A 23,973-nucleotide genomic window follows, 5' to 3' on the forward strand; every position below is an offset into this window, starting at 1 on the left:
TCCATAGACATCTCCAGTGGTGTATGCCTGTTTGCAGCCTTGATGGTGGCTCTGAAAAGCAAAGTCTCCCCTTCGACTTTTTTGGCATATGCCCCAAGGCCAGTCACTTAACTTGGCCTTGGCAACTCTCTAGGAGTTCCCTACTAAAGGGGATTGTGGAAAGATGGTGGAATATTAGGATCTAGAGGAGCCCAGCTCCCCAACAATATCCCATGAAAAATTTGAAGCAGTTAAGAAAGGAATAAGGAGAATTAATTCTCCACTCAGCCCAGGGCTACATAGAAGGACGGCTGGAATCCTGCAGAAATCTTGAAGTTGAGAAACCTGAGGAGGAGGAAGTTTTATGCCAATGGGAGAGGAACTCTAAGCAGAGCCCAATGGTCCTAGAGTGGTCCTAGAGGCTAACAATGAACTCCCAAAACCCTGGGAAGAGCTCAATAATGGGAGTAAAGACCCTGGGCAGTGCCCCAAGGCAAAAGGAACACTTATGGTAGAATCCTGCATAAGGAAAGTTCTGTGGTAAGAACCTAGTGAGAGGACAACCCAGAGATTTGTAGAAGCCAGTGGGAAGAGAAAAGGCAGAGGCCAGTGAGGAGGCAGACCTAAGCCCCCGAACGGGAGAGGGACTACCTGTTGTGGGAGTGGTCTGGGAGTCCTTGTAGCAGCAGGAGAGGCCTCAATGGCAGAGCCATTTGGAGCCCTAATCAGAGAAGAATACAGACCCTGAGTATGAACCAGGCAGCCTAAGCCACAACAGAAAAGATGGCCAAACAATTCCTGTAGAAAGTGGAACCATCAAACTCCAGACCAAGCAGGACCTACTTGCACTCTTCAGGCACAAAGGAATGGAAATTAATCCATGCCATGAAACTGCTGAGATGAATGAACAAAAACAAAAAAACCAAAACCAAAAAAACACCAAACATGATGAAGAAGGAACTTCTACGGAGAGGAACCAAAGGGGAAAATCTCAAAGGGAGCAGTCCTGTGTCAAGTACAAGCAGAGCCTTAGAGGAAAAATGCCCGGCCGCTGGGATTACAAGAGTACCTGAAAGAAATGAAACTAGATACAAAACGGATTAGCTAGGAAAGAAAGAATGACAGGGAGAATTGACACCAGAGATCAGGTGATGGGAAATCTTATTCACCTGAGTGCCAGGAAAAAAAAAAGAGAGTGGGCCAAATAGAAAACAACTCAATGAGAGGGGATTGGATCTCAAAAGTTCTCTCTCTTCTTATACTTGGCACGTCACAGTTCACTAGCCTTGGTCCCTGCCCCAGTACCTTCTCAGGGGACAGAAATGTCCCCTGCTAGATGATGTCAGGCTTAATAGAGTTTCTTCTCCCCCCCCCCCCATTTTCTTTGTTCCCCAATTCTCTGGCTGAGTTTGTTTTGACACATTGTAATCACCGCTTGAGCAAGCCCTTTGGATTTTCAAGACAGTGAAAGGATGGTCCATAGAGAGGAGTTCCACTGCCTCTGAGTCAACTTCTGTAGCCCAGAGGATGAGCAGTTGAGGATGGGGTGCTGAATCACAGATTATAAGGATTATTGGTCTTCTCCATTGTTTATTGTATTTTTATCTTATTTTAGTTCTCAGTGTTCTAAACCATGGAGACTGCCAAAATTGCTTTATCTCTTGGGAATAGATGTTGTTGTTTTTGTTAACCCTAAGACAACTCTTGAGAGTTTTGGTTGTTTGTTTGTTTTTTAACACTAAGAGTGGCAAAGGCTAGACAATTGGAGTGACTTTCCCAGGATCAGATCTGAGGCAGATTTGAACCCAAGGACTTCCTGACTCCAAGCCTGGCACTCTATCTTCTGTGCTACCTAGCTGCCTCTGGGAACAGTTTCTATTTTGGAGAGGTTGTGAGAGTCGGGAAAAATGTCTAATCCTTGGTATTGTTGGTCACATAACCTGGAAGGGTCATTAAGGGGTAGTTTTCATTTTAATGGTCTCAGAAGAGTCAGAAATGGGAGGGATAGTAGATTATACTGGGGAAGAAAGAAAGGAGAGAAAAATCATTATTACATGATAGAGGTACAAAAGATGAGGACTATTTAAAAATGGAGGAAAGGATGGGAATCCCATGAGCTTTATGTCCACCTGAGAAATACATTACATTCACAAGAAAAACAGAACTCAGGGATGAGAAAGGCAAATAGAAGAGATAAGCAGGAATAGCTAAGGGAATAGTCATAAGCAAAATAAACTTGTTGGAAATTGGAATGTGAAAGGGTGTGTTAAGAGGAAATGAAGAAAGAGTCAAGTCTTGGGATTAGGGGCAGGGCAAAGGGAAAAGAAGAGCTATAGCTGAAAAAAGAAACATTTCCATTTCATTTATAGCTCCTAACTGTCAGGCAAACTCCCTCTCTTTACCACTTTATTTGTAAAGAAGGGGTGGGAAGCAAAGAGAAGAGATAGTACCAGAGTATGGATGGGATGGGCTAGATTAGGGAGACAACATACAGAAGATAATGGACTTGACCTACTTCTGGGGTAAAATTTCACTCTTGATGAAAACTGGAAAACTGTCTGGCAGAATTTAGGTATAGACCAACATCTTATACCATATATCGAGATAAACTCCAAATGGTGGATACAAGATTTAGATATTTTAAAAAAGCAAATTAGAAAAGCAGAGAAGAAATTACCTTTCAAATCTATGGATAGGGGAAGAATTCATGACCAAACAAGGGGCAGAAGTGATCATGGGAAATAAAATGGACAATTTTGATTACATAAATAGTAGAAAGATTTTATCTAAATAAAAGTAATGCAGTTCAGATGGGAAAGGAAATTGGTACCTAGGGGAAATCGTTGCATTAAATGTCTTTGATAAAAGTCTCATAGCAAAGCTATGGAAGGAATGGATTAAAGTTTATAAGAAAAAGAGCTATTCTCTAGTAGATAGATACATCATCCAAGGATATGAACAGGCAGTTAAAAAACATCTGAGTGAACAATGTGAAAATGTTAGAAACCATGAATCATGAAGAGAAATACAAATTAATTCAACTGTTAAGACTCCATCTCACATCTATTAGAGTGGGAAAAAATTAATGACAAGGAAGGAAAGAAAGAAAGAAAGAAAGAAAGAAAGAAAGAAAGAAAGAAAGAAAGAAAGAAAGAAAGAAAGAAAGAAAGAAAGAAAGAAAGAAAGAAAGAAAGAAAGAAAGAAAGAAAGAAAGAAAAGAAAAGAAGAAAATATTGGAAGGGTGACAGGAAAACAAGAACTATAATGCCCTACTGGTAGAGATGAAAATTGATCCAGTGACTCTAGAAAGCAGTTAGGAACTAACTATACCCCCCAAAGTCCTAATGTATTCAGCCCACCAACAGGATGGGTCTGGCATATGAGACCCTACCATTTAAACTTCCTTAAAACTACATTTACTCAGAACTATGACTAAAAGGTTACTGAACATCCATACCCTTTGACTCACCATGAGACCTATCCCCTAAAGAGTTCAAAGCACTGATAGAGGCTCTTTCTGTAGAAATAAATAACTGGAAACTAAGAGGGGATGCCTACCTATCAACTGAAAAATAGCGGAACACATCATGAATGTAATAGAAAATTATTGCATTATTAAGAAATTATTAACAGAGTGAGTAATATCAGAGAATACTGGAAAGATTTCTATCAGCTGATGCAGTGAAATAAGTGCAACCCAAGGAACAATTTACACAATGACATTTTATTTTATTTTTTTTAAGCATTTTATTTTCCCAAGACATATAACAACAATTTTCAACATGAATTTTCCAAAATTATAAAATCCAAATTGTCTTTCTCCTTCCTTTCCCTATTCTTCCTGAAGCTGGTAAACAATTTGGTCTGGGTTATTATACATGTATGATTATACAAAACATATCTCCATATTGATCACTGAACAACATTTTTTTTTAAACCCTTACCTTCTATCTTAGAGTCAATACCATGTGTTGGTTCCAAGGCAGAAGAGAGGTAAGGGCTAGGCAATGGGGGTTAAGTGACTTGCCAGGGTCACACAGCTAGAAAGTATCTGAGGTCATATTTGAACCCAGAACCTCCTGTCTCTAGGCTTGGCTCTTCATCCACTGAGCCATCCAGCTGCCCCCTGAACAACATTTTAAAGAAAAAAGATTTGAAAGATTTTAGAACTCTGATCAGTGTAGTGATAAATTCTGGGTTCAAGGGTTGAAGATGGAGTATGCTCTCCACCAGAGGGAGGTCCTTGGCTTCAGATACAGAAACAGACATATATTTGAAAAATATGGGAATTAATTTTCTTGAGTCTAGAATATTTGTTATGAAGGCTTTCTATTTTTTTAATCATTGTTCAAATGGAGTGGCAGGAGGAAGAAAAGATAATAAATGCTAATAAACAACACTAAGTGCTTTACAAATATTATCTCATTTGATCCCCACAAACCCCCCATTTTACAGTCGAGGAAAACCATAGCAAACAGGTTAAATGACTTGCCCAAGGTCACATAACTTATAAGAGTCTGAGACTGGATTTGAACTTAGGTATTCCTGACTCCAGGCTCCGAGCTTTATAAATTAAAATTTTTTAAAAATTGATGTCACTTAATAAAGAAAAGTTGTCTAGTATTCAAGTCCTCTAATTCCCAATGTAATAGTTTATCTAGTACTTCAGCATTAATTCTTATCTAATAAAGAGGGGGCAGGTAACAGGAGGGCAACCTGGAATGTACAAGAAGAATAAAAACTTCACTTCTGACTAATTGGTTTTCATTTTTTTCCCTCAGCATAAAACTTTTGAGCAGAGCAAGGGAGAGAAGGGAAAAAGAGGAAAGAGGGGAAGAGAAAAAAGCAAGGGAAGAGAGAAGGGAAGAAATAAGAGAGACAAAAAGAAAAGAAAATGGTCCCTGACCCTTCAAGGAATTTATTTTTTAAACAGGGTTTAGGGATTATGGAAGTTAAAGGAATTTGGGGGGTAATGAGAGAAAATAGCAAAACATAGGTTGTGATTTGCTTTAGTGGACTGAATTCCCACCCAAGGAGTTTCCTTCCCTCTCAAAGGTACCCAACCTTCCAGCATTTGAATTTTATTTTTATTTATGCTCCCATTTTAGAAATGGAAAAACTGGCGGCTGAGGTTAACTGATAGAGTCAGTAAGTGGAAGAATTAGTGTTAGCATCCAAGATCTTTTTACTCCCAATTCAGCAATAGCAATCTGTCATTTCAGGCGCATTATTTCCAATGCTTGGTCTGTACAGTTTCTGGGGTCTGGCACTGTTTCTGTTTAGTTTCTATCCTGGCTCTGACATTTACTAGGTGTAGGACTGCCATTAATTAGCTGATGCTTTCTTCAGCTCAGTTTTCTCATTTTAAAAATGGGGTAATGACACTCAGTAAATTGTTCAGTGCCGTGTCCATGGGAGTAATGACTCTCCTGCCCCACTTCAACTTCTCTTTTGCCTCCAGCTCAAATCCAACAAGGACAAGGCCACCAAGATCTTTTACAGCATCACGGGACCAGGAGCCGATAGCCCCCCTGAAGGAGTCTTCACCATTGAAAAGGAGACAGGGTGGTTGCTGGTGAACCAACCGCTAGACCGTGAGAAAATGGCCAAGTATGAGGTAGGTTACCTGGTGGATCTCAAAAATAATACCCCACCTAGAGGAATGGAAATGAAGAACATCCTGAATGGAGATGCTTCTTGGAATCTGTATCCAAGGGCTGATTTCCAGCCAAATTGCTCTTCCACTTGTTGCTAGTGCATAGAATTCCATCTCTTAAGCCCATGTTTTTGTATGCTGTTCTCCATGTGCAATGCCTCCCTTCTTCATGTCTGCCTCAGGACCCCTGGATTCTACCAACTCATGTGCCACCTTCTACATGAGACTCCCAGTTGTTGGTGATCTCTTTCCACTCTCCACCAGAAGTCCCTTTGTATTTACTATTTACCTCCTCATTATTGAATGTGCTGTACCCTTCCCATACCCTGAAATATGTCAAATCCTTGAGGCTAAAGACTTATTTTCCTAGATCTGTAGCAAATGATTTATGAATTTTTTTTGGAATGAATTTATGGTCATTTTAATCTTGGGATTAGAGCAGCAGTTCTCAAACTTTTCAGTTTTGTACTCTTAAAAATGTTGGAGAACTCTCCCACGAAGATCCTTTATTTGTGTGAGTTACATCTGATTGTATTAGAAGTTAAAATACTATGAAAATCATTTTGACTTCCCAGACTCCCCTGAAAGGGTCTCGGGGACCACACTTTGACGGACGTCATTGTTCAGTTGTGTCCAACTGTTCATGACCCCATTTGGAGTTTTCTTGACAAAGATATTAGAGTGGTTTGCCATTTGCTTCTCCAGCAAATTTTACAGATGAGGAACTAGGGCAATTAGAGTTAAATGACTTGCCAAGGGTTTTGTAGCAAGTTTTTGAGGTCGGATTTGATCTTGGGAAAATGAGTCTTCCTGACTCCAGTTCTAGCACTCTATTCACTGTACCACTGAATTAGGGAATGGGAGAGCTGGAAGAGCTCTTAGTGACCATCTATTCCAGGACCTTATTTCCCAGATGAGGAAGTGATCATGTATCTTCTTACCCCACAGTTGTTTGGACATGCAGTGTCTGAGAATGGTGCCTCTGTGGAAGAGCCCATGAACATCTCCATTGTTGTGATTGACCAAAATGACAACAAGCCCCAGTTCACCCAGGAGGTTTTTAAGGGGAGCGTCACTGAAGGAGCCATGCCTGGTAAGTGGGAGAAGGGGAAACAACATGGAACATACATCCTTGATTTGCCAAGTTAGCATCACTAATAAGAATTGTATTCCTGTCTTAAAATAAGACTAGATAGAAGGATCCACAAGACCAAATATTGTCCATGGTATCCTGTTCTTTCTCCATCTTTCTTCCCACCCCAGATTCAATAATTTACTAGCCTAGAAATGAAGTCTCCCCTAGGAAAGGCAGCATCAGAACCCATGTCTCTTTCTCCTCTAGGTACCTCTGTGATGCAAGTATCAGCCACAGATGCAGATGATCCTAACACCGACAATGGAGCCATTGCTTACTTCATCCTGGACCAGAATCCCAAGGACCCTCACGACCACATGTTTACCATCCACCGAGAGACTGGGGCCATTAGTGTGATTGCCAGTGGCTTGGACAGAGAGGTCAGTCATGGTGGCTCTGGACCCTTAAACACATCAAGCTTTTTCCTAAAGAAACTTAGCCCCCAAATCTAGAAAAGCATTGATTTTCCTACCAAGGAATGAGGATGTTTATATAGGGGCAGTTAGGTGGTATAGTTGATAAAGTGCTAGGCCTGGAGTCAGAAAAACTTCTTTCCAAGTTCAAATCCAGCTTCAAACACTTTTTAGCTATGTGACCCTTAACTCTGTTTGCCTCAGTTTCCCCAACCATAAAACTAACGGGAGAAAGAAATGGCAAACCATTTCAGTATCTGCCAAAAACAAAACAAAACAAGTGGAGTCATGAAGAGTCAGACACAACTGAAATAACTGAACAAAAGTGTTTCCCAAACTCTAGGTTCTCAGTTGATTGGATATAGGCTTTCTGGAGAAAAAAGTACTGGCTGCTTAACATAGCTCCTTCCTGGCCTAATTAGTCTGCTGCTAAATGAGCCCTCCAAAATTCTTCATCTTTGGAAGAGGAAACTGAAGAGAATGCATCTGGTATTTTCCCCTTGGGCATTCAAATCACCACCCCCAGCTCCAATGAATGACTACCATAGCGCAGCTCGATTCATTGGTTTGTCTTAAACGAATGACTAGATATAATTGCTCTGAGAATACTATCGCCCCTCTGTCTTCCAAGAGACTATAGTCTAGTCTTGGACCAGAAACCAGTGGCCCATCTGTCTTCAGGGCAGCCCTTATTTAGAGAGGAGGGGAAACCATGAGGGCAGCTCTCATGGTGGTGTACGAAGGCTGTAGCCACAAGGATCCAGGACATGGAGGAAAGAGGGTGATGGGATGACTCTATCCTTGTTCTGGGTTTGGCCCAGCCCAAGGAGAAGACAAGGAAGGGAGTTAGAGGGTGGGCCCCTGGTGGGACTTGGATTTACAAGTCCTCTAGAAGGATAAAAAATGGGAGAGGGGCATACTGGACAGGTCATAGAGGTATAGCCAAAGACTGAGAGGAAAGGGCTTGGGATTTGGAAACAGAACCTGGTTAGAATCCTGGATTTGATGCTTATGGCCATGCACCCTCAGGCAAACCAAGTCAACAAGTCTTAATTCAGCACCAGGCGCTGGAAATACACAGACAAGCAAAAGACAACCCTTGATCTCAAGGAGCTTCTGGTCTAATGGGGGAGACAGTGTGCAAACAATTTTGTGCAAGCATGATAAATATAGAGTAAGTTGGAGCTGTAATCAGCAGATGGAAGGCTCCTTTATTTAGGGGATGGAGAGAGCTTTCTTGAAGATGATGGATGAGATTTTAGCTGAGACTTGAAGGAAGACAGGGAAATCTGGAGTCATGGATAAGGTGGGAGATTGTTCCAAGGATGGAGTACAGCCAGAGAAAATGGTTGTAGTCATCAGAAGATGGAGTGTCTTGTTCAAAGAACAATAAGGAGACCAGTATCTCTGGATGGCAGAATATGTTGGGGAGAGTAAGAGTAAGGGCAAATCTGTAAAGGCACCTCTTTAGGCCTCAGTTTCCAAACCTGTAAAATGGCCTTGAAAACCTACCAGAAAGGCCCTTCCAGCCTATGAACCCTAGGAGAGCTTCCTCAAACCATAGCCAGAACTGGACTCTACAGTTCCTTTTCTCTGTCAACAGAGAGTAGCTGAGTACACGCTGACCATCCAGGTTGCAGACATGGAAGGAGAAGGCTTATCCACCACAGCATCAGCAGTGGTGGAGATTGCAGATGCCAATGATAATGCACCTGTATTTGACCCTCAAAAGGTAATCTCCTTCCTTCTTTCTCACCAGGGAGTGGAGGATTGAAGTTTTCCTAACCAGTCCCCTTCTGGCACACTGTTCTGGAATAACCATGTTAATATATTGGCAGTGCAGGCTAGTCTGCTGAAGAGAGCTGTTAATTAGGAGTCTTTGGTGCCTGGACTTGGACCCTTTCTCTGCTATTTATGACCTGTGTGACCCTAGATTTAATGGCCACTAATGTCAATTGTAGGAGTGACACCCATGATGAACCTTTGACTTATTCTGAACCAATGATCTTGAATCTCTTGATGCCTACATTGGATTTCTTTTTGACCCTAAGATGGCATATAGTCATGGATAGAATGTATGGCTTGGAGTTAAGAAGACCTTGGTTCAAGAGAGAAAGTAAGGGTTTAAAAAGGGAGGCGGGGTGGGGATGGGGCAGCTAGCTAGGTGAATAGAGTGCCAGTTCTGGAGTTGGGAGGACCTACGTTCAAATCTAGCCTCAGACACTTCCCAGCAGTGTGACCTGGGCAATTCACTAAATCTCAATTACCTAGTCCTTAGTGCTTTTTTGCATTGATTCTAACACAGAAGTTAAGGATTTAAAAGAAAGAAAGGGGGGAAAAAATTTCTACCATTGCTATTTGAATGACCCTAGACAACTAACCTTAGCCTCAGTTTCCTTTGTAAAATAAAGGCTTTGGTCTTAATAGTTTCTAAGAATCCTTCCATTTCTATGCCTATGATTCTTCAGATGGCTTCTAATGCCAGAAGGATGCCATTAATATCTACTTTTCCTTCTCAACCCTTCCCTCTACCGCCATTTTGTCTTGTACTTTCAGCTTTACGTTGGGTTGGGTAGGAAAGATCACAGTTGACTAGAGAGTAGGCCTCACACTCCCAGAAGTAGGCCCAGAAGACTTTTGGTATTCTGAACCAATGACTGTTTTACCATGTGGAGTATCTAGTATATGAGATATCTACAGCTAGATCTATTTATAGACCTATATAGGGTATTTCTACCCCAGGAGGCTCATGGTCTTCTGGACCAATGACCTTCTTACTTTATGGGATATTTCTATATAAGTCTATTTATCTTTATGGAATATTTTTATCCCAGGAGGCTTATGGTCTTCTAGACCAATGACTCTCTTAATTTATGAGATATTTCTATCCTGGGAGGCTCTTGTTCTTCTGGACCATTAACTCTCCTACCATATGGTGGGGTATCTGTATCCCAAGAGGCTCTTGGTGTTTCAGTTCAATAGCCCTCCCACCATGTTAAGATATTTGTGTCCCTTAGGAATTCAGGCCATTTGTGCCTCCATCCTGATGGGGCAGAGAAACAATCCTCCAGAGAGTGTGATGAGGACAAGAGCAGTGACTTCCTTATGGGTAGAGGCCACCAGTCTAGTCTGTCTGCTACTACTTCTAACTGCTTGTTCTTGGCAGTATACAGCTGAGGTGCTCGAGAACAAGGTTGGGGTTGAAGTTCAAAGGTTAACTGTGACGGACCTGGATGCTCCCAACACACCAGCATGGAGAGCAGTTTACCAAATCACACAAGGAGACGAGGGGGGCTACTTTGCCATAGCCACAGATCCAGAGAACAACCAGGGCATCTTAACAACCAAGAAGGTAAGTATGTCTGGTTGGGAGCCACCAAGGTTAGAAGTCCTTTTTCTCCCCCAAAGCCAGGTGAACCTATTCTCAGACCATTCCCAGAGGAGTGTAATTTTAAGATGCCTGCCCTCTTTTATCCCCCTTTTCACGGCTGAGAGTCTATGGGAATGGAATGTTGTAGATAATATAAGATTTTTTTTCCACTGCAGTAATTGGTTCTGCTGAATTCTTTATTTTTTCTTCCTTAAAAAAAATAATAAAGATGCATTATAGAGATAGCTAGGTGGATAAAGAGCCAGATCTAGAGACAGGAGATCCTGGTCAAATCTGGTCATAGGCACTTACTTGCTGTGTAACCCTGGGCAAGTCCCTTAACTCCATTGCCCAGCCCTTACCATTTTCCTGCCTTGGAACCAATACTTAGTATTGATTATAAGACAGAAGGTAAGGGTTTTCAGATAGATAGATAGATAGATAGATAGATAGATAGATAGATAGATAGATAGATAGATAGATAATCTGTGTGTGTGTGTGTGTGTGTGTATATATACACACACACATATATATTATAAGGAGTGTCCAGCACAAAGTAGGTGCTTAATAAATGTTGAATCAAAAAAAATTTGTCTAGACTAGTAGTTTCCAGTCTGGTCCATGAGGGCTTTATATGCATTTTCCTTAGGGAGAAGTGTAATTTCTTGAGAGAGCAAAGAAAGAATATCAGCCTAGGTCTCTGGGGTCCATTGATCTCAAAGATGTGACTGCTCCATTTCTCCCCCAACTATGGAGCATTGGCAAATGTTATTTTTCAACTGTGGCTTCAATCCCTGGGTAGAAGCAATATCAGAGGGCGTCTCCTCAAGTATGAAGGAAGACTTTTTGTATCTCTCCTCAGGGCTTGGACTTCGAGACCAAGAACCAGTTCACCCTTTACATTGTAGTGTCCAATGAGGCTCCTTTCGTGGTGAAGCTTCCCACGTCCACAGCCACAGTCACGGTCAACGTGGCAGATGTAAATGAAGCCCCTGCCTTCCTCCCACCCACTAAAGTAGTAGAAGTCTACGAAGGTGTTCCTATGGGGGAGAAGATCTGCACCTACACTGCCCAGGACCCTGACAAGCAGCAGAACCAGAAGCTCAGGTACCCCAGAATCACCCTTTGCCCTGAGTCTGCTGGTAGCTTCCTTCCAGACTGGGAAGTTATCATGGAACTACATATGTTCCTTAGATGGCACCAAGTCCCATTCCTTATGTTCCCAGGTCCTAATGAGGAAGGAATTAGAATATTCTGGGCATCCCTGTTTGGCATGTAGGACCTATCTTTCCTTAGTTATTTCCCATTACTCTCCCTCTAGCTTCCTATATTATTCTCTGTGCAAAAGGCATTTGATAAATACTTTTTCATTCATTTATTCTTTCATAATATTCCATATCCCTTTGCACAGGCAATCCCCATGTCTAGGATTCTTCCTTTGTCACTTCTACCTTCTGGAATCCTTTCATTCCTTTGGAGTCATTTAAGGCTTACGTCATATATGATGCTTTTTCTGATTTCCCCCATTCCCACTCCAAAATTACTTTTTTCCTCCTGGTGATTTAATTGATTCTTGAATCTCCTTCTGCCGGTGCATTTGGAGCACCAGTTTACAATCTTACAGTGGCCTGGGTGCACTCAGAAGTTAAGGGATTGGTCCAGAGTCACAAAGCCAGTGTGTGGCCAGAGCTGAGCTTTGGATCCTACTTTTCCTGACTCTGAGGCCAAGTTTCTACCCACTATGGAATTCTGTATTTGCATTTACTTATTGTGTGGATATGTTTGTTCCCTTCTCTTCCAGCCCTCGATGAATGCTCACGCTGTTATTTTTGTAACCCCAGTTCAGTGTTTGCATATTAAATGTTTAATTACAGCACAATGTCCATTCCATCGTAAACTCCTCGAGGACGGGGACTCTTTTTACCTATCTTTCTTTATAGCCCGAGAGCTTAACACCAGGGTTAGTGTTTAGTATGTGCTTGTTGACTTGACTTGCTCAATGTTTGTTGAATGAACAGAAATGAGCTGAATCAAATCCCTGAATTAATTTTGCTTTTTTCTGTCCTGACTTGGGAACAGGGAGGGTAGAGTTGCTCGGTGTGTGGGAAGGTTTGGTATTTGACCAGGTTGTGGCTTTTGGTCTCTTCTGGGAGGTTCTAGGCCTGGCTATGGTTCTTCCACCTCCTCCACTCTCAAAACAACCAAGTAGCCTGACCTGCTCTCCAGGAATATTCTCTCACCTGTCTTTATGCTTTCATTTTCCAGCTATCAAATTGTAAGTGACCCTGCAGAGTGGCTAATGATTCACCCAGAGAGTGGTGATATCACCGCCAGGGGTCTCCTAGACAGGGAAAATGAACAGTTTGTCAGCAATAATACCTACAAGGTCACAGTCTTGGCCATTGATGATGGTAAGAATTCCTAGCCACATAATTCTCTCTCCTCTCCCCCTTCCCCTCTCTCTCTCTCTCTCTCTCTCTCTCTCTCTCTCTCTCTCTCTCTCTCTCTCTCTCTCTCTCTCTCTCCCTTTCTCTTTCTCTCTCTTTTTCTATCTGCCTCTCTCTTTCTCTGTCTTTTTCTGGCTCCCCCTCTCCTTTCTCTCTTGTTTTTCTTTCTCTGAAATAGGTATATGGTAAGAAAATGGGGATCCTAGATCAGTAAACAATTTCTGATGATCAATTTTGTTTCTGTTCATAAATGGCCACAGTACAGGATTACTGGGGATATTCAAAGTTTGATTTTGTATACCCAGGATGGATGGGGCATGGGGGTATGGAAATTGGTTATGCCAACATTGGCAGGATCTTCTCACTGGGCATCCTGGCATCCTGAGCAGAGTTAGCGCCTTATCTCATCTTGTAAGTACCAGAGTGAGGATAAGGAGGGTATCCGAGTGATGCCAGTGCTATTGGTGGGAAGGGAAGGGGACCTCCTAGGGGCCAAAGACAGATATAAGTTTTTCTGGAAATGAGAGCCCAAACCCAGAAACTCAACTCATTATGAAACAAGTGGGAAGATAGGTTGTCCCAAAGGCATAGACCACTAAAAGTTGTCACTCGTGTGTATGTAACCAGGAAACCCTCCTGCCACCGGCACTGGCACTCTCCTGCTGACCCTCGTGGATGTGAATGATCATGGTCCCATCCCAGAGCCTCTCCAAATCACCATCTGCAACCAAAAGACTGTGCCCCAGGTGCTAAACATCACTGACAAGGACCTGCCCCCACACACCAGCCCCTTCCGCGCCCAGCTCACTCACGATTCTGATATTTACTGGAACGCAGAAATGAACGAGAGAGGTAACTTGATGGTCCGGATTAACGTAGACACTCGTATTCCTGGAATTTGCATGGCCATCCCGGAGACAGAGCTCCCTGGGCTCCAAACTAGAGCATCGTGAAGGATTTTCTTCCCAGTGTGGCCACTTCTACTTTGAGTTAGTTACTTGGTTTTCAATTTCTGCATCTCTAAAATGGGGGTAATAATACTTGTGCTAGTTGGGAGTCTTATGAGGAGGAGATGAGGGAATCCGTGGAAGTGTTTTGTGAATAGAAAATGCTACAAATTCAGGGTTTGAAGGGCTCTCAGGGACCATCTGGTTCAAACTATATCTGAACACAAGAATTCCCTCCATAGCATCCTTGACAAATGGCCATTCAGCTTTTGGTTGGAAAAGCCCCTTGGAATTGAAAGCCCTCACCTCTCCTCTCCATCTTTTGGACAGCTCTCGCCTCATTGGGAGGGAGTTTTTCTGGCTATCAAGTCTAGATCTGCCATTTTGCAACTTTTATCCACTTCCTGTTCCCTACCCGCATTTCCTAGTCCTACCTTCTGGGCTCAAGCAAAGCAAGTTAATTTGTATTCTACAAGACAGCCTTTCAGATATTTGAAGACAAGGATCCTACCTCCCAAGGGTCACCCACCCCCAGGTTAAACAACCCCAATTGGTTTTTTTTTTAATCCTTACCTTCTGTCTTAGAATCAATAACTAAGTATTGGTTCCAAAGCAAAAGAGAGGTAAGGGCTAGGCAAATGGGTTGTGTGACTTGCCCACGATCACACAGTTAGGAAATGTCTGGGGCCAGATTTGACCCATGGACTTCCATGGCAGGATCTTGAGGCCCTTCACTCTCCTGGATGTCCTCCTAGATGCTCTCCAGGTTCTCATTACCCACATTTTGGGTATCTGAGCCATGAGTTTTGTTGTCTATCTATGTGAGGAAGATGACCATCCAACAGTAAGCACAATGTCCCCCTACAGGAGATTCTGTGGCCTTGTCACTGAAGAAATTCCTGAAGAGTGACGATTACAAAATCTATCTTAGTCTGTATGACAACCACAACAAAGACCAACTGACCGTGATCAAGGCAAAAGTGTGTGACTGTGAGGGCCACGTGTCCATCTGTCCAGGGGCCTGGAAGGGTGGCTTTGTCCTGCCTGTCCTGGGAGCTGTTTTGGCTTTGCTGAGTGAGTACTGCTACGTGCAATTTTTTTCCTTTTTATTTAAAAAAAAAAAACCTCTTCTGTCTTGGAATCCATATTAAGTATTATTTCTAAGGCAGAAGAATGGTAAGGGCTAAGCAATTGGGGTTAAGTGAGTTGGCCAGGGTCACACCGCTAAGAAGTGTTTGAGATCCTATTTAAATACAAGTCTTCTCGACTCTAGATCTGGTGCTCTATTCACTGAGCCACCTGTATGTTGTACCCCTGTATACATTTTGTGAGGGGATGGTGTCTGAAATCAGGGAACATTCTACTCCCAAATTATATTGATTTTTGCATGAATTTTATACTTTATTTTTTAATCCATCAATAAGCATTTATTAAACATTCACTATGTTCCACTTAACCCTGTTTGCCTCAGTTTCCTCATCTATAAAATAAACTAGAGAAGGAAATGGCAAACCACTCCAGTCTCTTTACCCCCCCCCCAAAAAAAACCCAAACCCAAATGAAGCCACAGAAAATCAGACACAACTGAACAACCAAGCTGTGTGACCCTGAACAAGTCACTTAATCCTGTTTGCCTCAGTTTCCTCATCTGTAAATGAGCTGGAGAAAGAAATGGCAAACCACTCCACTCCAGTATCTACCAAGAAAACCCCCAATGGGATCATGAAGAGTCTGACATGACTAAAAAATGCCTGAACAAGAGCAATGGTCTAGGCTCTGTGCTAGGTGCTGGGATTATCATTTGATATTTAATTATGAGAGGCAGCCATCAGAGCCTAGGAGCCCTGGGTTCACATCTTGTCTCCAACATCTGCTGTCCGTATGACCCTGGGCAAGCCCCTTGGCCTTCTAGCTGCCTTTCTGCTTCTCTTTCTCATCTGTAAAATGGGGATAATATCGCCTAGCTCTTGGGGTTGTAAGGAGCAAATGATTGTAAAGTGCCTGGCACATAGCAAATGCTATATGAATGTTAGCTCAAATGATTATCCTTATGGGATTCATAGTCATGTGTTCCCTCCCTTCAGTCCTCCTGCTTGCCCTCCTGTTGTTGGTGAGAAGAAAGAGGAAAATCAAGGAGCCCCTCCTGCTTCCAGAGGATGACACCCGGGACAACGTGTTCTACTATGGCGAGGAGGGGGGCGGTGAAGAGGACCAGGTTGGGGATTCTGACATTTGGGGAGTTGGGATTGGGGGAGGAGCCCTCCCTGCCTGAGCACCCCCACCCCACCCCCAGCACTACTCAATGACCCCTTATTATGTCTCTAGAATATCTTGGGTGGGTCCTGAATTCATTGGCTATGCCCCATAGAGATCATCCCCATTTAACACAAAGGTGGTTAACCCTTCCCTAGGGTCTCTGCCAACCCCAAAGGTCAGCTTTTTGGCCTCTGTTTGCCCATCCCAAAGTATCATCTGTCATGTATATGGTGGAGATATGACCAGGAACTTCAGAAATGCCAGCCCCCCAAAGTGAGCTTCACTACATAACCCAAACAGGCAGGCAGGCTGCCAAGTCTGTGGGTCTTGGATTCATCTGCTCTCTTTCCCCATCCCTTCCAAGGACTACGACATTACTCAGCTTCATAGAGGCCTGGATGCCCGACCAGAAGTGATTCTCCGGAATGATGTGGTGCCCACCTTCATCCCTCCCCCCCTGTACCGACCCCGTCCAGCCAACCCAGACGAGATTGGCAATTTCATCATTGAGGTGAGGAAGGGGCTTACCCTACTTCCCCCAGATTGTCCATCCATTAAAAAAAATTATTGGTATCTTTTATCTCTCTATCACCTACATTTCCCAGTATCTTTCTTCTTCCCCTCCCAGAGAGCCTCCGTCTTATAATAAAGATCTAGGATTAGATGGCTCTCTCTCGAGGTCCCTCTTAGATTTTTATGGTCTTTGACACACCAGTTTCCCAATTTTTGCAAAGTGGAGACTTTAATCTTTGTTGCAGAGGGCAAGTAGGAAGCCATGATGTCAGTGAGAAAATGGCTGGCCCCTTGACCCTCTGAAAGGAAGTGGTTCACAACCTGGTTGAAGACCCCAGGGGAATGGTTGGAGCCCTTTTCCCCAGGAAAACACCTAACTCTTTTGTTTTGTGGGGCCACCACCTGGCTCGTGACCTCCGTTTGGTTCCTGCTCAGTAACATCCCTTGATCCCAACTCAACTGTACCCATATTTGTTGGGAAAACGGAAAACAAAAAAACCAAATGACATAACATTTGGGACAGGGCTTTGGAGGAGCCTTAAAAGCTTCATCAGTCATCATCCATCTTTTATTTGAAATTGCCCATGAAGGTAAGAGGAGATGGAACATTCAACTCCTCTGAAGCAAAAGCATTAATGGGATTTACCTTTTACAGATCTGGCATTAGGAAGCCACTTCTCTCTGGCTCTTATCTTTCTTTATCAGAGCAAGTTAGCAGATGTATCTCTCCTTGCTCTCCCACAGATGGCTATATTATAATATTATACCATCATACTATAGAATATAGAGATTATATATATTTGTACATATTCTATCTGTTTTTGGTTACAGTTTGACTTTCTGGGTATGCAGTGAGGATTCACAGTTTAAAGCCATTCTCTTGGCAATGGGCAGATGATCATCTCTGATGCCTCTGATCTTCCCTGGGGATTGGCTTTGCTGGGGAATAGTGATGGGCAGAGGCTGGGGTCAGTGACTTGGGCTCAATAACTCGCTGGATGCTCTGTTCTGCAGAACCTGAAGGCAGCCAACAGTGACCCCACAGCTCCCCCGTATGACTCCCTGCTGGTGTTTGACTATGAAGGAAGTGGTTCGGACGCAGCCTCCCTGAGCTCCCTGACATCTTCCAACTCAGACCAGAACCAGGATTATGACTATCTGAATGAATGGGGCAGCCGATTTAAGAAGCTGGCCGACATGTACGGTGGAGGGGAAGATGACTAGCAGGGGCTTTGCTCTCCTTGGACAGAGTTCATTTCTTGCTCTCTGGACCCCACTCCCAGGAGCAAATAGTTGTACCTCAGAGATAATGTGACTCTTCTGCCCTAAGAGCAGACTTGATGCATCATTTGGCCTGGAGATACTTCAGATCTTCTGATTTTGTCAAGAAAGTGACTTGAATATGAGTGCTTTTCTCTCTCAAGAATCTGGATGGAAATTCAGGACAATCTAGACAGAAGATCTGCTGGGATTCTTCTTTGAGTCTGTAGATAATCTACACCCCTGCCTACTAAAAATCCCCGTCCATCATCACCTCCTGGCCATTTGTCCTGGACCTCTACACACTTAGAGTGGCACTTAGTCATCCACAGTGTCTGTCCTAGAGGTGATCACTCTCCATTCTCTTCTGCCCTGTGTTTGGAGACCGCAGCCAAACAGTGCCCAGAGAGAGGCTGGGCATCTTTTATTTCTTCAATTTCTTTCTTTATTTGGAGAAAGGAGATGCAGCTCAGAAGCTGATGAATCATCCCCAAAACTGTAGCCGTGGAAAGTTGTGGTCTTTTTTTCCCTCCAAGACAATGACAGCATTTTTTATATAGAATATCCATGGGCTACTTTTGTGGGTTTTTTTTTTATTATATATATATATGTGTGTGTTGCGTGTGTATGTGTGTGTGAAGTAGATGAAATGTCATGCTAAATGATGACAATCATGTAAACATGCCAAGACTTTTTATTAAAGAAACTGAACAAAAGTGATGGTAGGAAGTGGTAAAATCATCTAAGGGGAACTTTTCTTTCTCACGATAGTTCTGGATAAGTAAGAAAGAGAAGAGAGTTTAAGGAAGTGATTCTTTCCTCTAGAACTGAGAAGATTCTCTGTTTACAAAGCTTTGTTTATGAAACACAACACAGGAATCAGGTAATACTGTATAATTCTCCTTCTATTCAGTCATATCTGACTCTTTGTGACCCCATGGACCCTCTTGTCCAAGGGATTTTCTTGGCAGGGTTACTGAAGTCATTTGCCATTTCCTTCTCCAGTGGATCAAGGCAGACAGTTTAATGACTTGTCCAAGGGGGCAACTAGGTGACTCAGTGGATTGAGAGCCAGCCCTAGAGATGGGGGGGGGGGGGGGAAATCCCAGGTTCAAATTTGACTTCAGATACTTCCTAGCTGTGTGACCCTGGGTAAGTCACTTAACCCCCTATGCCTAGACCCCATTGTTCTTCTGCCTTGGAACCAATACACAGTATTAATTCCGAAACAGAAGATGAGGTTTTTTTGTTTGTTTTTATTTTTTTTAATGACTTGTCCAGGGTCAGACTGCTAGTGGGTGAGTGAATGTGTAAGGCCTGATTTATACTTAGGTTCTTCTAACTCCAACCCCAGCTCTATCCACTGAGCAATCTAGCCTCAATTCCCACTTCTACAGATGAGGAAACTGAGTCTTAAAGAGATGTTAAGGGGCTTTCTAATACAGATTAGACATTCTTTAACCTCTCTTTGGGTTTCTGTTAAAACTCATTGGTAAAATCAGGAGAGGAGTTGGGCTAGATAATAATATATGCGCTAATATTACCATAGATTTTTATGTTCGTTATTAACTTACTTGATCTTCACAACAAAGAATGGATCACTAGGCTTTAACTCTGGATTCAGGGGACCTCAGTTCAAAGCCTGATTCTGATGCTTTCCACTGCTGTTGTGATCTTGCAGAAGTCACTTAGCATCCCGTAGCCTTAGTTTTGTCACCCTGAGGACCTTGGCTTTCCAGTTCTAAATCTGTGGTCCTATGAGATCGACATATTTTTCTCTTTTCTACAGGTGAGGAAACTGAGGCTCAGTGATGTGCTCAGGCTCGTATAGCTAGTGAGTCTCTGAGACAGGATCTGAATCCTGAACCCTACGTCCATTACTCTATCATCCACTCCACCATGTTTTCCTTTCCCCTGCTATGAACCTCAGAAATTCACTAACTTGGGTTTGGGTGTTTTTTTTAGAGGGTATCGATGGGGATTGGGTTGTAATGGGAGAGGGGTGGTAACACTAACACCCTTTTAGGAGATTGTGCTCTGGCCCCTTCAGCCTGAGATGGGGCTACAGCTAACCCCCACTCTCCTACAATATATTCTTCCCGTCTACACTCCACCACCTGTCTGCCTCTTGGTACCAGGGTATTACTGATAAGATTCCACTCCGGGAAATCTCCCACCTTTAGGGCTTCCGATAAGATAAGGAAGGGATTAGGTGTCTTTTCAGGGGATTTCTGGAGCTGCCCTTCTCACAGTCTTTTAACACCTGCATCCCCTTATCTTGGGTTCTTCCCTCCCCTTTCCCCAAAGCGGAGCAAAGGAAGAAACTCTATCTTCCCTTGTACAAACTGACACTCAGTAACTTGAGTTCCAAGTCTGGAGGAGATAAGGAAAACCTCAGCTGTGCTCCAAGCTGGCTTCTAACCGTACAGATATTTGGGGTATTTGGAGGTGGAGGCCAGGCGGGAATTGAGTGAGGAAAAGGAGCTGTTCTTGTTCCAAACTCCAATCTGAGTGTCTGTGGATTGCTCTGAGAAGGCACTAGAATTAAACGATTAAAAGCCAAGTCTAGCATTTAGTGTCCCTACTATATGCCAGGCATGAAACTCAACTAAATCCAGCTTGGTTTGGAATTACTATACTTGAGGGCAGCTAGGTAGCACAGTGGATAGAGTCTGGAGTCAAGAAGACTCATTATCTTGGGTTCAAATCTGGTCTCAGACACTTGGTCCTTTGTGACCCTAGTCAAAGCACTTAACCTTGCTTGCCTCAGTTTTCTCATCCATCAAATTAACTGAAGAAGGAAATGGGAAACCACTCTAGTAGCTTTGCTAAAGAAAATCTTATATGGGTTCACAAAGATCTGGATACGATGAAACAACTGAACGAGAGACAGAGACAGAAGGAGGGAGAGGGAGAGAGGGAGGGAGAAGGAGAGAAAGGGAGAGAGAGGGAGGGAGAAACATGCAAGGGAGGGATGGGGATCTTAGTTCTATGTTCCCCAAACTAACTCGGTCACAGATCACTGGGTTGAGAGTCAGACCAAAAATTGGGAGTTGCTGGGTTCAAATGTGACCTCAAGATACTTCCTAGCTGTGTGACCCTGGGCAAGTCACTTGACCCTCATTGCTTAGCCCTTACCACTCTCCTGCCTTAGAACCAATATGTAGTATTGATTCTTAGATGAAAGGTGAGGGTTTGAAAAAAAGATTGTGTATCCTGATGGAACCCATCAGCCCTGCTTGAGTCTTCCTCTAGCATTAAGGCAGAGGGGAGGGTGAGGAAAGTTTTGGAGCAAAATCTTGGAAGATAATTTTCATGCTGAAAAATTGCCACATATCATTAGATGGAACCCCGGAACACTTGTTGCTGTCATGTAGAATTTCAGTCTAATGCTTAGTGGGTTGAAACCTCCTTTCCAGCTGCCATCATGATGTGGGTCTCCTGCATTCTTTCGTGGTGTTTCATGATTCCCAGCTACATAGAGCATTAGCAGGTAAGTGGTTCTGTTCTAAAAAGGGTGCCTTGGCCACCTCCAATCAATTTCCCAAGTGACACCCAGATGTTGGTGAGTTTGGGGCCCCTTTCCTTGTTCCTACCTACCCAAAGCATAGGTATCAGTGGATCAGCTCATGTTCTAATCTGAGTAACAGGCATTTTTTAAACCCTCACCTTTCATCGTAGAATCGATTCTATGTATTGGTTCCAAGGCAGAAGAGCCGTAAGGGCTGGGCATTAAGAGGCATTTTTTAAAAATGGATTTGTTTTCCTGTGTGGTTGGTTATGTCAAGGTGACCCATGAGACTGATAATGTTCAACAGGGTTTGAATAGGTCTTATTTGGGAGGAGAGACATTTTGTTCAGAATGATACTTTCCAGAAAGAACTTACTCCACTAAAATCCCTAAAATACCTTCTATAAAAGGTTAAACAGGACCTTTTGGACAATGGTGTAGTATAAGCATGTCATAGCGACGGACCTCAAAGACCTGAGTTCAAGTTTCCCTCTGCCACATCTGGCTTTGTGACCCTGGGTGAGTCATTTAATGCCTTAGGGTTCTGTTCTTTATAAATTGCAGAAAAGGTCCTGATTTGCCTGAGGGAGTTTGGTCCAGTCTCCATTCCTGTCCTGCCAAACGTTTTTCTCTTCTGTGTTTCTGCTCCCACAGTTCTTTCTCTGGATGTGGAGAGCATCTTTCTCATAAGTCCTTCAGAATTGTCCTGGATCATTGCATTGCTGCTAATAGAAGTCTATTACATTTGATTGTGCCACAGTGTATCTGTCTCTGTATACAATGTTCTCTTGGTTCTGCTCCTTTCACTGCTGTCCTACCTAATGTGCTGAGAGAAACTAACTACCACACAGCAATGGGTATCAGACGAAAAGCTATAGATGAGTACCAGGTGGTGGTAAATGCTTATCACTGAGTACCCTGGGCCTCTGAGCAATCCTACTTTAAAAGATAATTTTAACAATTTTATGATAGATTTTAAAATAGACATTAAAATTAAATTATTTAGATATATTTTAAAATTTATTTTATGATAGATTTTAAAATATATTAAAATGAAATAAGTTATTAAACAAAAAATGTATTTAAATAAAATTACTTTCCAATATACATTCCAAATTCTTACACAGAACCTTCCTTTGCAATAGAGAAAATCAGTCACGTGAAAGCCAAACCAGTTGGGGTAAAGCAACATCCCACACCCAGAATCTCTTACATCTTTCCTGAGAGGAGGGAAGTGTTTTCCTTGGAGATCACTAACATGGTGTATTCCAAAAGTTGGCTTGCACTAAGACTTATGGGACATATTGTTCTGGGCTAGAACCTAGGACATGTGTGATCCAAGAAGGGTTCTCTCTCCCTATAGATGAATTGTCCATTGAGAAACCCTTCCAATTCAATGAGGGATTCAACCCATCCCAATGAGCCAGGTAGTATACTCCCTAACTGCCAAGGAAGGGGCCCATCAGGGGAGAAACATTTTTATTGCTGCTCTCTCAGCCTCCACATCCATATCCTCAGTGGTCCAAAGTACTGTTTCTTTTCTCTTTATTAAAACAGATTATGAATGTGAGATCTCAGATCCATTATCTAGAAATTCTAGAAAGTGGAACCCCTCCACCTTTCCATTTTCTGGTTTCAGAAACTCCCTCTATTCAACACTCAACCTAGAGGCTTCATTAGCTCCTCCCACGTTTAAAAACAAACAAAAAAGAAAATCCAAGCCCTCCACCTAGCCCCATTTCTCCACTCCCACCACCTTTCCTCCTTCCTAGACTCTTCCCAAAAAGGGCTTTCCTGGCCAGAAATCTGCCATTTTCTCCAGGCGCACTGGGCTTCTAAGCATTTCAATCCCCAACGCCCCATAAATGATGTTTCTCTCTTTCCCCTTTCCCCATCTCTTAAGCACAGTGCCTGGCACCCAGGAGGCACTTAATAAATTCCTGGTGTTTTAATAGCACCATCATGACCTCCGTCAGTCTGACCAGTAGAGGGCAGAAGAGGGCAGTTCACCATTGCAGCATTCATGAAGGTGCTCAAAGAGAAAAGGATTCCTGAGTGTGATAGGTTGCAGGAGATCCATTCGAGATCCTTCCGCCTGGGGGTCTGTGGATAGGAAGTCGTCAATGTTAATGTCAGTATCATTGGGGGAGGGGAAATGTATACATATATACTTACATTTAAATAGATAATAAAATAAAAATAGATAAATATATAATAAACAAAACATGTTTGATATATACTATACATTTAGACTATATTATTTATAATATGTGTTCTATTTATATATTACATATAGATTTAAAAATATATCAAATTCTAAATTTACATATTTGATCTTAAGATATTTAGAACATATCTAAATATGTTTAATATATTTAAGTTATATATTAAATGTACATTTAATATATTTTCATTATATTCTAAATATATTTAATGTTTTAAAATATTAAGTATACATATTAAATATTTCTTAAATACATATTAAA

The 23,973-nt window shown here is 42.5% G+C and overlaps 1 protein-coding gene across 1 annotated transcript in view; it reads left to right on the top strand.

Annotated features, from left to right (window-relative positions):
• The window catches only part of CDH3 (cadherin 3), a 45,890-nt gene extending 27,194 nt beyond the window's left edge, over positions 1-18,696 (top strand). The window contains exons 5-16 of the mRNA XM_007477348.3: positions 5,441-5,596; positions 6,584-6,728; positions 6,978-7,150; positions 8,787-8,915; positions 10,350-10,535; positions 11,416-11,660; positions 12,819-12,964; positions 13,628-13,852; positions 14,815-15,021; positions 16,032-16,162; positions 16,568-16,714; positions 17,731-18,696. Coding sequence (XP_007477410.1) covers positions 5,441-5,596; positions 6,584-6,728; positions 6,978-7,150; positions 8,787-8,915; positions 10,350-10,535; positions 11,416-11,660; positions 12,819-12,964; positions 13,628-13,852; positions 14,815-15,021; positions 16,032-16,162; positions 16,568-16,714; positions 17,731-17,940 — 2,100 coding nt within the window. The 3' untranslated portion in view covers positions 17,941-18,696. The remainder of the gene's footprint in view (positions 1-5,440; positions 5,597-6,583; positions 6,729-6,977; positions 7,151-8,786; positions 8,916-10,349; positions 10,536-11,415; positions 11,661-12,818; positions 12,965-13,627; positions 13,853-14,814; positions 15,022-16,031; positions 16,163-16,567; positions 16,715-17,730) is intronic.
• Positions 18,697-23,973: the final 5,277 nt, after the last annotated feature.

Source organism: Monodelphis domestica, chromosome 1, assembly GCF_027887165.1.
Source record: "Monodelphis domestica isolate mMonDom1 chromosome 1, mMonDom1.pri, whole genome shotgun sequence".
NCBI classification, from domain to species: Eukaryota; Metazoa; Chordata; class Mammalia; order Didelphimorphia; family Didelphidae; genus Monodelphis; species Monodelphis domestica.